Raw genomic sequence first — 15,207 nt, forward strand, 5'->3', positions numbered from 1 at the left:
ATACTTCAGATTTTTTTTGCAATTTTCATGCCAAATTTGCCAAAATACGTAAGGCTATAGTCTTACCATCGGGTGCGTTTCTGGGCCGATTATATATTCATTTAGTTTGTATGTAAAAACATTCAAATTGGTTGTAAAATGTCTCTACAATGTGTATTGTGTACAAATTTCAAGTAAATTTTTAGAAAATGATTTTTTTGTGGTACACCAAAATCCTCATTTCCAAAAATCTTAGACTTGTTTTACTGAAAATACAAGTTCATTTTTGCTTAAATCTTTTCAAAATGTTCCAGCACAGTCTATAGAATCACTTACCATCTAAATTACACTTCAGATTTTTTTTGCAATTTTCATGCCAAATTTGCCAAAATACGTAAGGCTATAGTCTTACCGTCGTGTGCTGTTCTGTACCGTTTCTAAATTCCTTTCATTTTTTGTGAAAACATTCAAATTGGTGGGAAAATGTCTGTACAATGTGTATTGTATCCAAATTCTGACACATTTTTAAAAAAATAATGTTTTATTGTACACCAAAATCCTCACTTCCAAAAATCTTAGACTTGTTTTACTGAAAATACAAGTTTATTTTTGTTTAAAATCTTTTCAAAATGTCTCAGCACAGTCTGGAGACTCAGTTACGATCTAATTTACACCTAAAATTCACTTTGCATTTTTTATGAAAAATTTGCCAAAATACGTAAGGCTATAGTCTTACCATCGGGTGCGTTTCTGGGCCGATTCTATATTCATTTAGTTTGTATGTAAAAACATTCAAATTAGTGGGAAAATGTCTCTACAATGTTTATTGTATCCAAATTTCAAGTAATTTTTTAGAAAATGATTTTGTTGTGGTACACCAAAATCCTCATTTCCAAAAGTTTAGACTTGTTTTACTGAAAATACAAGTTCATTTTTGCTTAAATCTTTTCAAAATGTCCCTGCACAGTCTGTAGACTCAGTTACGATCTAATTTACACCTAAAATTCACACTGCATTTTTTATGCCAAATGTGCCAAAATACGTAAGGCTATAGTCTTACCATCGGGTGCGTTTCTGGGCCGATTCTATATTCATTTAGTTTGTATGTAAAAACATTCAAATTAGTGGGAAAATGTCTCTACAATGTGTATTGTGTACAAATTTCAAGTAAATTTTTAGAAAATTATTTTTTTTGTGGTACACCAACATCCTCATTTCCAAAAATCTTAGACTTGTTTTACTGAAAATACAAGTTCATTTTTGCTGAAATCTTTTCAAAATGTTCCAGCACAGTCTGTACAATCACTTACCATCTAAATTACACTTCAGATTTTTTTTGCAATTTTCATGCCAAATTTGCCAAAATACGTAAGGCTATAGTCTTACCGTCGTGTGCTGTTCTGTACCGTTTCTAAATTCCTTTCATTTTTTGTGAAAACATTCAAATTGGTGGGAAAATGTCTGTACAATGTGTATTGTATCCAAATTCTGACACATTTTTTAAAAAATAATGTTTTATTGTACACCAAAATCCTCATTTCCAAAAATCTTAGACTTGTTTTACTGAAAATACAAATTTATTTTTGTTTAAAATCTTTTCAAAATGTCTCAGCACAGTCTGGACACTCAGTTACGATCTAATTTACACCTAAAATTCACTTTGCATTTTTTATGCCAAATTTGCCAAAATACGTAAGGCTATAGTCTTACCATCGGGTGCATTTCTGGGCCGATTCTATATTCATTTAGTTTGTATGTAAAAACATTCAAATTAGTGGGAAAATGTCTCTACAATGTTTATTGTATCCAAATTTCAAGTAATTTTTTAGAAAATGATTTTGTTGTGGTACACCAACATCCTCATTTCCAAAAATCTTAGACATGTTTTACTGAAAATACAAGTTCATTTTTGCTGAAATCTTTTCAAAATGTTCCAGCACAGTCTATAGAATCACTTACCATCTAAATTACACTTCAGATTTTTTTTGCAATTTTCATGCCAAATTTGCCAAAATACGTAAGGCTATAGTCTTACCGTCAGGTGCGTTTCTGGACCGTTTCTGTATTCTTTTCATTTTTATGTAAAAACATTGAAATAAGATCTAAAATCTCTCTACAATGTTTTTTGTATCCAAATTTCAAGTAATATTTTGGAAAATGATTTTGTTGTGGTACACCAAAATCCTCATTTCCAAAAGTTCATTTTTGCTTAAATCTTTTCAAAATGTCCCTGCACAGTCTATAGAATCACTTACCATCTAATTTTCACCTTAATTTCACTTTGCATTTTTCATGAAAAATTTGCCAAAATACATAAGGCTATATAGTCTTACCGTCAGGTGCGTTTCTGGACCGTTTCTAAATTTCAATAAATTTTTATGTAAAACCATTCAAATTGGTGGGAAAATGTCTGTACAATGTGTATTGTATCTAAATTTCAAATAAATTTTTAGAAAATCATTTTTTCTCTTACCTTAACATTGTCATTTCCAAAAATCTTAGACTAGTTTTACTGAAAATACAAATTCATTTTTGCTTAAATCTTTTCAAAATGTTCCAGCACCGTCTGTCGAAACACTTGCCATCTAAATTACACTTCAGATCTTTTTTGCAATTTTCATGCCAAATTTGCCAAAATACGTAAGGCTATAGTCTTACCGTTGTGTGCTTTTCTGTACCGTTTCTAAATTCCTTTCATTTTTTGTGAAAACATTCAAATTGGTGGGAAAATGTCTGTACAATGTATATTGTATCCAAATTCTGACACATTTTTTAAAAAAAACTATTTTTTACTGTACACCAAAATCCTCATTTCCAAAATCTTAGACTTGTTTTACTGAAAATACAAACTTATTTTTGCTTAAATCTTTTCAAAATGTTCCAGAACAGTCTATAGAATCACTTACCATCTTATTTTCACCTTAATTTCACTTTGCATTTTTTATGAAATAAATTTGCCAAAATTTTATGAAATAAATTTGCCAAAATACTTAAGGCTATAGTCTTACCATCGGGTGCGTTTCTGTACCGTTTCTAAATTCCTTTCATTTTTATGTAAAAACATTGAAATAAGTTCTAAAATGTCTCTACACTGTTTATTGTATCTAAATTTCAAGTAATTTTTTAGAAAATTATTTTGTTGTGGTACACCAAAATCCTCATTTCCAAAAGTTTAGACTTGTTTTACTGAAAATACAAGTTCATTTTTGCTTAAATCTTTTCAAAATGTCCCTGCACAGTCTGTAGACTCAGTTACGATCTAATTTACACCTAAAATTCACTTTGCATTTTTTATGCCAAATTTGCCAAAATACGTAAGGCTATAGTCTTACCATCGGGTGCGTTTCTGGGCCGATTCTATATTCATTTAGTTTGTATGTAAAAACATTCAAATTAGAGGGAAAATGTCTCTACAATGTGTATTGTGTACAAATTTCAAGTAAATTTTTAGAAAATTATTTTTTGTGGTACACCAAAATCCTCATTTCCAAAAATCTTAGACTTGTTTTACTGAAAATACAAGTTCATTTTTGCTTAAATCTTTTCAAAATGTTCCAGCACAGTCTGTACAATCACTTACCATCTAAATTTCACTTCAGATCTTTTTTGCAATTTTCATGCCAAATTTGCCAAAATACGTAAGGCTATAGTCTTACCGTCGTGTGCTTTTCTGTACCGTTTCTAAATTCCTTTCATTTTTTTCTGAGAACATTCAAATTGGTGGGAAAATGTCTGTACAATGTGTATTGTATCCAAATTCTGACACATTTTTTAAAAAAACTATTTTTTTACTGTACACCAAAATCCTCATTTCCAAAATCTTAGACTTGTTTTACTGAAAATACAAACTTATTTTTGCTTAAATCTTTTCAAAATGTTCCAGAACAGTCTATACAATCACTTACCATCTTATTTTCACCTTAATTTCACTTTGCATTTTTTATGAAAAATTTGCCAAAATACTTAAGGCTATAGTCTTACCGTCAGGTGCGTTTCTGGACCGTTTCTGTATTCTTTTAATTTTTATGTAAAAACATTGAAATAAGTTCTAAAATGTCTCTACACTGTTTATTGTATCTAAATTTCAAGTAATTTTTTAGAAAATGATTTTGTTGTGGTACACCAAAATTCTCATTTCCAAAAGTTTAGACTTGTTTTACTGAAAATACAAGTTCATTTTTGCTTAAATCTTTTCAAAATGTCCCTGCACAGTCTGTAGACTCAGTTACGATCTAATTTACACCTAAAATTCACTTTGCATTTTTTATGCCAAATTTGCCAAAATACGTAAGGCTATAGTCTTACCATCGGGTGCGTTTCTGGGCCGATTCTATATTCATTTAGTTTGTATGTAAAAACATTCAAATTAGTGGGAAAATGTCTCTACAATGTGTATTGTGTACAAATTTCAAGTAAATTTTTATAAAATGATTTTTTTGTGGTACACCAAAATCCTCATTTCCAAAAATCTTAGACTTGTTTTCCTGAAAATACAAATTTATTTTTGTTTAAATCTTTTCAAAATGTCCCTGCACAGTCTGTAGACTCAGTTACAATCTAATTTACACCTAAAATTCACTTCGCATATTTTATGCCAAATTTGCCAAAATACGTAAGGCTATAGTCTTATTGTCATGTGCGTTTCTGGCCCGATTCTATAATCCTTTAGTTTTTATGTAAAAACATTCAAATTGTTGGGAAAATGTCTCTACAATGTGTATTGTGTACAAATTGCAAGTAATTTTTTAGAAAATTATTTTTTTCTGGTACACCAGCATCGTCATTTCCAAAACTTTTAGACTTGTTTTACTGAAAATACATATTTATTTTTGCTTAAATCTTTTCAAAATGTCCATGCAAAGGCTGTAGAATCAGTTACCATCTAATTTACACCTAAAATTCACTTTGCATTTTTCATGCCAAAAGTGCCAAAATACGTAAGGCTATAGCCTTACCATGGTGAGCGTTTCTGGTCCACCTCAAATTTCCAACAGCAGCGTCCCGTGTTTACATCTGTGTGCCAGCGAGCGCTTTGTCCTCCTATTGGTTAACATCAAGGAACATTTTGTATATGTCACACTAAGCAGGAAAATACTATAAATTCTGACATGCTGGGCTTTTTGTCGGGGTGTCAGAAGTAAAAAGTTTGTTGGTGTGCAGTTTTACATTTTGTGGAAAATAAGTGAAATAAGTCAAATCAAATCAAGCAAAACTGGAAAAACAACAGAACTTTAAAAATCCTGGCACATTTTACCACCAAACACAGAAGGAAATTATTTTTATCTCGAGAATCTAAATATGAACTTGGAGCAGAAAAATAATGTCGTAAAAAATCAGAGCAGCCACAGAAAATGTAAATACTCAAAAGATTCAGCTTGTTTAATTTAATTATTGAAGAAAAACTTTATATTAATAATGTGTATCAGCCAGTCAGAAACTGCTGTAGAAACGTATCTTCACTGTTAAAGGCTGAAAAAACTCAAACCTGTGAAAAACACACTTCAACGTGAATTTATAAAACCTCAAATGAACTGACGACTCAAACCAGCAACACAAACTAGAGAACAGCAGTCGCTCATTACCCCCTCCCTAAAAAACAGCTCCACTCAATGAGAAGAAAAGACATTTCTGTAAAGTACAATTTCTAAGATTTCTGCGCTGCTTCAAACGGTTTTATCCGAATGTCTCTCGCGTCTCCGTCTCTGCAGCTCTCTGCAGCCCTCTGCTGGTCAATGCGTGTCCTGCCCACAGTGCGTTTGTACGGTCTGCGGGTCAGCGGTCTGTGGGACAGTCTCTGGGTCCGAGTGAGGGTCTCCAGGTGAAAGGCTCACAGTTTGAACCCTGAATGGATGGCCACGACTCCTCCTGTCAGATTGACGTACTGGACCCGGAAGAAACCAGCCTCCTCGATCATCTCCTTAAACGTCTCCTGAGAAAAAAACGACAAAAATGACAGAATGAAGTTCCTCATTAATGTTTCTGTGTTTCCTGCAGAAATGCAGAGCACAGCTTCCACACGGTTGCTAGACTGTTGCAAAGCATATTTGCAAGGTGGCTGATATGGTGTTGCTAGGTGGTTGCTAGGTGTTTTGCAATGTGCAATCATCAATAAAAGCAGCACTAAATCAACATCAGTGAGAGACGATAAACAGAGAGCAGCACAAATCTGAGGATAAATCAATGCACCATCACTAATGGTGGGAGTGGCTACATGATACAGTATCACCATATTCAGCCACAATATGATTCTACTGTAATACGAGGTGTCCCAAAAAATTGACACCATTTCGCAGTTTAATAACAGCCAATTCTCCCTAAAATGATCTCAAATTTTAACAAAATGTATAAAAACTAACCAAGTTTAATTTTTAATGTTTGTTTTTCAGGGTGAAGAACGGCGTTCACTAGAAATGAAAAGGCGTTTAGCGTGTTAGAATCTGCTCGAACACAGTCAAAGAAGAGTGTGCAGCATTTTCCAGAAAATTCAGTACAAATGCACCAACTGGAAAGCAGATTTGGACACGGCACAAAAAACTCAAAGAGGAAGGCTGTCTGTGCAGGACAAAGGGGTCTGGACGACCACCAGTATCGGAAGATATTACATTTGTAAAGCTGAGAAATCGGTTATTAAATCTACATCCCTCTGAATTTCTTGTTCGAATTTTGATAAATAAATCTTGTGTTGTTCAACATGAAGCCTGTTTAATTTAGTTTGCCCAGGACATGTAGTTACTCAGATACTCACATCTCAAATGATGTCAATTTTTTTGGGACACCCTGTATTTAAAGATTCACTATAAGTACTGTGATATGACATATTACAACATACTACAACATATTACTGTAATTACTTCTCCAAAAGAACCCTGTGTGTTTTAATGAAGCTGTGTTTTAATGAAGTTTTCTTTAAAGACCTGCACTCAAAAAGGTGTTTTTCTAAAGCTTAACTTCTCCTGTTTGCTTTATCGTAGCTGTACAGGCTGATATTGGTATAATGTGTTACGGCAGTACAGAGTTCAGTCTTTCGTTAAAAAAAAACAAAAAAAAACTGGTCTATTCAGACATCTGAGAAAGCGATTTGTGGAGTGCTATGTAGCAGCTTGAGCCTATTACAGCTCAATTTGTTCAAATATGCTAATGAGAGGATGTGCCAGGCTCTGACGCAAAATCGGGGACAAGTTTAAGGAATAAAGACTCAAATCTGAGTGAACTCGAGTGACACAGAGAGAATCTTTCTGATTATCACAATCTGTGATTATTAGGAAATATATACATTTTCATAGCTATGTTAACGATACACAGTTACACATTTCTATTCCTATTTCTCACAAAATATCTTACAACTAAAACACGAATAACCTGAAATACTGATCGTTGGTACTGAAACTCCGAGAACGCTGCTTTATGAGAATCTCGGCTCTTTATCTTCATAATCCAAACCTGCAGTAGAAACCTGGGTGAGACTCTGAGCTCTGTTTAATCTGCACGTAAACACAGTCACTAAATCAGCTTTTAAGTTCAGCCTTTTCTCTCTCAGAGCGACACAGAGAGACTCGCTGCTGTGTTTGTTCAGCAGAGTTGATCACTGTAATGATCTTCTTATTGGAGAAAACAGCCCACCCTCTAGAACCCGTACAGAACACAGCAGAACGGATCCTCACAGCACCAACACAGAGAGCTCATATCCCCCCGTTACACGCTGCACTGACCGCCTGGATCTGTTAGAGAGAGTTTAAAGCTCTGCTGCTGGTTTTTAAAGCTCTAAATGACCTTAAAGCTCCTGACCGTCTGTTTATGATCTCAGATCTGCAGATTCTGACCTTCTGAACTCCTTTAGTAAAACACAGAAAACGTGGAGAGACTCTTTCAGTTATTCTGCTTCTAAACTGTGGAGCTCAGTTCAGCTTTTATTAGACAGTCGAGCTCAGAGCTCACTTTTAATAAACACCCCAGCTCTTTAACTCAGAGCTTCAGTAAAACTCTACGACTCTTTGGTCTTTATCTCTTTAACCTGATCTTATATGATTTAAATTAATACTCACCGTTTCTGTAAAGCACTTGGAGCTGCTACGGCTATGAAAAGTGCTCTATAAAGATTATTACTATTTATTATTATTGATTATTATATTTACATATATACAGATTATTTTATTCATAAAGTGGACAACTTAAATGTAAAACAGGCTTAATTCTGTTACATAATGTAACTGAATATAGAATTAAGAGTTTTAACTAAAATCTCTTAATATGATATGAAAGTGGACTGAACTCTGTTCTCTCAGCTGAGCGGCTCCACTCTGACGTCTAACTGGTCCTGATCAGAGCTCAGAATCCTTCATCTCTCCAATAAGAAACAGTGCCCCCTCGTGGATTCAGACAGAAATGCATTTGGTAACCTATTAGTCTAATGGGCTTAATACACATTAAATATATTAATAACTGCGTAATAAAATAATGAGACTTGGGCCTCCGTGTACCAACACTACTTCTAAAACTAAAATAATACCTTATTATAATCCAAACACCTACAGAGTAATTCTGTATTTGTGTGCTGACTTTGTGTGTAAATAAAACTGTACATAAATTAATGCTTGTTATACAAAAACAAAGCATGGATGTTCAGAGCAGATCTGCACACGGTTAGCAAAACAGCTTTAACACAAACACATGTAATTTGAGCCAAACACTACAAACTACAGTCGTGTGTAAAACTTTAGGCACTCACTGACCCCGTACAATTTCCATTGACTACAACACAGAGAGCCGTGTGCAAAGGTTTGTGCACCCCGGTCCAATTCCACGATTTTCTGAGTGTAAGTTACAGATCCTCTACAGAGACTCACTACTGTACACTTTTATACACAATTACTGCTTATTTACTGAACACACTGAAAAAAAGAATAAAAAATGTCCTGTGAAGAAGTTATGGCACATTTTATATTGTGTTTCATTTTTTCCAACGTGTTAAATGCCATATCAGTTGTTAATATCATTGTTATTATTATTATTTTAAAAGAAAAGAGCACTTTATGCCCTGTGATTTAGTATCTGTGAGTGACTCTTGTTCAGATGGAAACGTTGCTGTTCTGATCAGAGTGTTTACATTCAGAGATGGTGAGAAGTTTGGGGAGGGAACGAGGTGTTCAGTAATCTGATATGAATGTATAAAACTTAATGAACAAAGTTTAAAAAGCCATATTTAAGCAAGTTCTCTGTAGAGGGTGCTTCACTTAAATCAACAAATCGACAGAATCTGACCAGGGTGCCCAAACTTTTGCATACAACTGTATTTATGTAATTTCTATGAGATTTTAATTTTAAATCTGTTTTAGCCTGACTCTCAATTTCAGCAGGAAATACCTGCAGGGGGCAGAGCTAAAATAGCCGCTGAATGGACAGAAGCTTAATTCACACGTTTTTTTTTCTCTGTATCTGATAAAACATTAGCCGTGCAGGCTAGCAAAACGCTCAACGATTACGTCTGAAAACAACATATAAACATTTAAACCGTGAGACCAGATCAAATGAACAGATTATAGATTAAAGACAATATCAGTTAATGATAAACGTCTGTCAGATGAGGGCGAAGTTGTAAAAATATTCTGTTGTTGTAAAAGAAACTTTATGAAAAATAAAAACCTGACCTGAATTTACAGACTTTATATGAAACACGTGTCGCGTTACCTGGTCAGGAAACCTGCGGATGCTCTCCACCAGGTACTGATACGATTTCCAGTCTCCAGCGATCACCTCCCCTAAAACTGGAATCATCTGGAAACTGTACACATCATACAGCCTGCAAAACAACAACTGGATCATCATCATCACCACCATCGTCATTATCATGATCACCTCAAACTGAAATGCAGCGAGCATCAAAATTAGTATCATCTGATACTCTAGGTTTTAATATCAATATCGGCCGATACACAAAATTTCTAATTCAGTATCGTCCGATACTCAAATATATATACTCAGATACTTAACCTATATATATATATATATATATATATATATATATATATATATATATATATGGAGGTGAGATGCTGTAAGATCAGACAAAATTCCTAAATTAGGATCAGATTTGATTCTGTAATACGAATCTGTGAAAAATCTTATCTTCACCTAAAAGATCTTAACTTAAGAATAAAGAGAGGAAGTTTGATCCAATTTCGGAGGGCATTTTAACTCTGAGTGTAAACAGGTTCTGGGTTCTCACTGATGTGGTTCTGATGTATCTGAGGGTTCTCCTACCTGGACAGCAGCGGGTTGGACACTTTACTGAACTCCAGACACATGAAGCGTCCGCCGGGCTTCAGAACTCGCAGAGCTTCCTGCAGAGCCTGAACACACAGAGCCGATCAGCGCTGACCCTCCACACCTGCGCTCACCTCCCGCAACACACACTCAACACACAGCTGAACTGGAGTTCATCCTCTCTGACTGTGAGAGTTCAACTACACCTGCTCTCGCTGCTCTCACTTATCTCTGCACTCGCACTGCCTTCACACTGACCACGGAAAACTCACCGCTGTGCTTTCAAACGCACTGGTTTTCATGGGATGCGCAGTGCAGAAAACCGAGTCTGCCGCAGCAGACGCACACTTTTGTGCGACGCGCTTCAGGCGAGTCTTGGCGTGGCCAATAGGAAAGCAGTAGGCGTGTCTTCTAGTTCCTGTCACTACCCAAAAGTCGAGTTTTATCTGAGAGCACCGCCCACTTTCACACCCAACCAACGAGTGCTGGCTGGTGAGCGCAGTGAGAACCGTGTTCGGTGTGAAAGCAGCTTCAAACAAAAACACAGAATCTCATAACTGAGTGAAACAGAAGGAGAACACAGAGCGACAGCTGACAGAAACCTTCTGCAGTTCACACCCCCTGCACACTCATTAATAAACAACTGTTTATTTACTGTGTTTAACTCACTGGATGAAAAGTAAACCACAAAACGCAAGCTGTGCAAAAGATATGGCACAGTTTATATTATATGCTTTGTTTTTTCGCCCCAGTGTGTTAAATTCAGTAAATAAATGGTATTAAAGTGTGCAGCAGGGAGTCTCTGTAGAGGATGTGTGACTTATTTACACTCAGAAAATCAACAAATACATGGAATTTGACCAGGGCGCAAAAACTTTTACACACGACTGTATGTAGTTGGCAGTTATGAGCTAACAGATGAGCAGGTGGGGGTACACAGAGACTTGGAGACCCCCGGGGTAAAGAATATCTGGGTGTGAAGGTGAGACAGTGAGTGTGTTTACAGCAGGCACTGACGTGTTTTCGGTGATCGGATCACGTTCGGATTTCACTGCATTAAAATCCAGGTGTGAACACCTCCAGGAAGCACCGCCGTCGGATTACGATCGGATCAGTTTTGGATGTACTGGGAGGAGTTGGGTTAAATGTGTCGGAGAGACGGATGTGTTTATGCTGCTATATCGTCTCAGATCAGATTTGTATCTGTTTAAATGCGTCTCGGCTGCGTTTACACTTGCATTTTTATGCAGCCTCATCCAGATATAATCCTGATACCTGAGACGCATTAAAGTGACCAGGTGTAAACAAGGTCAGAAAGGGGCACCACTGCACTACAATGCTCATTACAGAACAGCCAAAAAATTCATAAATAAACAGCCCTGACTGATCAGCGCTGCTACGTTGCTGAGTTATGGTATGTATGATGTTGTTTGATGTGCGTCTCTACCTGCTCGATGTGAGTGACGTTGCGGATGCCGAATGCGATGGTGTAAACGTCAAACTGATCGTCGTTGAACGGGAGCTCCTCTGCGTCCCCGACCACCCACGACAAACCTGCACACAATAAACACGGTGACCAGGCCAGTAACAGCACTGACCACCAGCAGCAGCACAGAGCTCTGCAGAGGTGAGATACGCAGCGCCGAACAGCAGCTTCTGCAAATTCTCACTAACACACTTCGGTTTCCTTCTATTGTGAAGGTGAAATAAAGAAGCCGAGCACATTTCATGGCGTCGTGTCAAAACCTCATATCTCCGATTTTTACTTTCAGTTTCTCTAAAGCTGCTGTTTACACTGTGTGAACAGTCGAGACTTTACAACAAAAAACAATATATGTGACAGTTTATGTGTATAAATCATATAAAGGACGGCACTGTTTGATCCCCTGTGTTTAAAATAAAGGGCTCACTAATACAATTTCAGCAATACACAATTTTGTTACTGTGGAGAAAGAAAATGCAAAGTAATTACAATTATTATTATTATTATTATTATAGATAAATCATTTTTAATCATGTAAATCACTCCACAATTATTACTGTCAGACTGTAAAACTACACACGCTGCAGATTTATACTGGATTCAACTGACTGAAGTTCTGACCATACCTGTGGTGATTCCCGCCGTCTCTGCTCGCTCTTTTCCCACCTTCAGCATTTCCTTATTGATGTCACACACCACAGCCCTGGACTCAGCAGGCTCCGCCCCCTCAGAGCCGTAGCCAGCAGCGATTTCCTGCCAGGAAGGCGTCTGATTGGCTCGCGCTCTGTGCCGCAGCTGTCGCTCTCTGACGGAGCGCGTGTACTCCAGGAACCGGAAAGAAATGTCCCCTAAAACAGAACCAAGCATTTCACACCGTTCTCTCGTCCAGTCTGCTCTGTTTATTCAGAGAGAGGGTTCTGCGTTCAGTGGCGGTGCTAGATACAGAGTTAGTTTGTTTATCTAGAACAGGGACTAATACACAGACTAAAGTACATCATTCAGATAAAACAGCAGAACTAGAACCTCAGAGGCAGATCAGTTAATCCAATAGTTTGGGATCAGAACTGAACCTGATCAATATGTACAGCAGCTTCTCTCACTCTCTATCACACACAACACTCAGACCTGTTTACACTCAACAGAACATAATAATAATTAATAATACAACTGATCATTTTTGTTTACCCCAAATCCAACACAAACAACAATAACAATTAATATTTTAATTCATTACTTAACTGTAGCTTTTATTGCTTTTCATCATAAACGAATAAAATTTGGCCCGTTTGATTTGGACCACCAGAGAGTCACTCGCTGCCCCCCAGGACACAAAGTCTGAGCACCCCCGATTTAGCCCAAACACGATATTAATGGTGATATATTTAATAACATATTAAACATCGTGACACATTTAATGATGAATAACGGCAGCTTCTCTTACTCTGTTATAAAATATTAAAATCTGTTTACCCCAAATCCAACACTAATAATATTAATAATATTATAATTAATACATTGTTAATAACACTGTAGCTTTTATTACATTTTATTATATATTTATATCAAACGTGACATTATCATTAATAACTGTATTAATGTCTTTATTGCACTGTAACTTCTCTTTATTATATAAGATTTAATTCTGTTTAGCCTAAACACTAATGATATCAATAATGCATACATAATGAATATTATGTATATTTTATTCTATTAATTGCTATATAAACATATTAAATTGTTATTCTCATTTTTGCAACTGTATATTAGATACAAAATATCATATAAAACTCTTTTTTTTTCTTCTTTTCCGTCTTTTTGCCCCCCCCCAAAAGGTTTGTGCACCCCCCATTTAGCTCAAACATAAAATTAATGACAATAATATAATAATAATGAATAATCAAATTAATAATTGTGTAAATAGCATTGTAGTTTCTATTCCACTTTATTATACAAGACTAAAATATGTTTAAACGACATTATTAATACAGAATTTATGAATAATTAGTGTTAAAATTCTGTAACTCCTCTTTATGTCTTTATTATATACAACCACAGTCTGTTTAGCTCAAATCCAACACTAATAACAGTAATAATGAATAATTACTGAACATAATAAATTTTACTATAAAACTATATATGTATAACTACATGATAAAGCGTTTGTAAAGTAATAATAAAATATGGTATATTGTTGTAAGGTCTTCTTGATTGGCGTACTGTTTTGTCTTTTTGGCCCACCACAAACATTTAACCACCCACCCCCAGCATATAAAGTTTGTGCACCCCTGGATTAACCCAAGCATGACATTAATAACATTAATAACAGATAATATTATTAATTACATTAGTAATGTTGCAGCTTCTCTTACTCTTTATTAGATAAGACTAAAATCATCAGCTGTGAGCGGTGGATGCTGGATGCTGGCGTTGCTGTGGTTACTGGTGGATGCTGGGGTAGTCATGGTTACCTGTGCCTCCAGCTGTGTCCAGCAGTTTTGATCCAGGCTGAGGGTTCATGAGGTGAAGCAGTGAGTCCTTCCACAGCCGGTGGATCCCCAGACTCATCGCATCGTTCATCACATCATATTTCTGAGCCACGCTTTCAAACACCTTGTACACTGACACACACACACACACATACACACACACACACACACACACACACACATACACACACACACACACACATACACACACACACATACACACACACACACACACACACACACACACAGAGAAACAAACAAACACACAAGCATAAAGTGTGAAACCTCAGATCTGTGTGGAAAAGGCTGCATTTCAGTCATTAACATTAGTACGTCACTTATTCAGGGAGTCCAGACTGAGTTCTGAAGGACTTCCTTACAGTTTGAGATTATTTCTGCTTATTTTTATTCCGTTTAGAATTTAATTTAATTTTTTACGTTTGCATTTGAAGCTCGTTATATTTGCGAAGACTTTAAAGCACAAATTTCACATACGTGACTCAGAAATATTGTCCAACGAGAGGCTGAATTTGGCTTCTGTTTTTAGAATTTTCCGTTCCACCTTAAATGGTGCAGCCGTTACTTTCTGGCACCAGAATGTAACAGCTAACTGCACCGTTTAAGGTGGACCGGAAAATTCTAAAAACAGAATCCAAATTCAGCTTGATCAGCCCAGTGACAGTAAAAACAGAAAGTCTGACTGTGTGACCTGAGGAATAAGCCCAGTTAACCCAGTCTGAGTGCAGTACTGTGTAATGGTCCACCTCGCTCTGCTTTCTCTCCCTCCGGAACCGTCTCGAAACCGAAATGTGTGCTGCCCGCCGATTCTCCGCTGCAGCACCGACACGCCGACACTTCTGTCCGTAAAAACGAGTTTCTGAGTCGGTTTCTCGACCCAAAGTTCACATTTGTGTTCGTGATCTTCACTATTTTCCTTGTGAGCTCCTTAAAGGACGCCGCCATCTTTGCTGTGAGTGTAAGCCCAAACGTCATAAGTAC

General features: G+C 36.3%; 1 protein-coding gene across 1 annotated transcript; it reads right to left on the minus strand.

Annotated features, from left to right (window-relative positions):
* Positions 1-5,333: 5,333 nt before the first annotated feature.
* coq5 (coenzyme Q5, methyltransferase) lies at positions 5,334-15,207 on the minus strand. Its single transcript, XM_036599031.1, has 7 exons — positions 14,973-15,207; positions 14,191-14,340; positions 12,349-12,570; positions 11,687-11,793; positions 10,237-10,325; positions 9,664-9,775; positions 5,334-5,908 (listed from the first exon to the last, which is right to left on the minus strand). The coding sequence occupies exons 1-7, from the start codon at positions 15,199-15,201 to the stop codon at positions 5,807-5,809; spliced, it is 1,011 nt and encodes a 336-aa protein (XP_036454924.1). The 5' UTR covers positions 15,202-15,207; the 3' UTR covers positions 5,334-5,806.

This window comes from Colossoma macropomum, unplaced genomic scaffold (assembly GCF_904425465.1).
Source record: "Colossoma macropomum unplaced genomic scaffold, Colossoma_macropomum, whole genome shotgun sequence".
In the NCBI taxonomy this organism is placed as follows: Eukaryota; Metazoa; Chordata; class Actinopteri; order Characiformes; family Serrasalmidae; genus Colossoma; species Colossoma macropomum.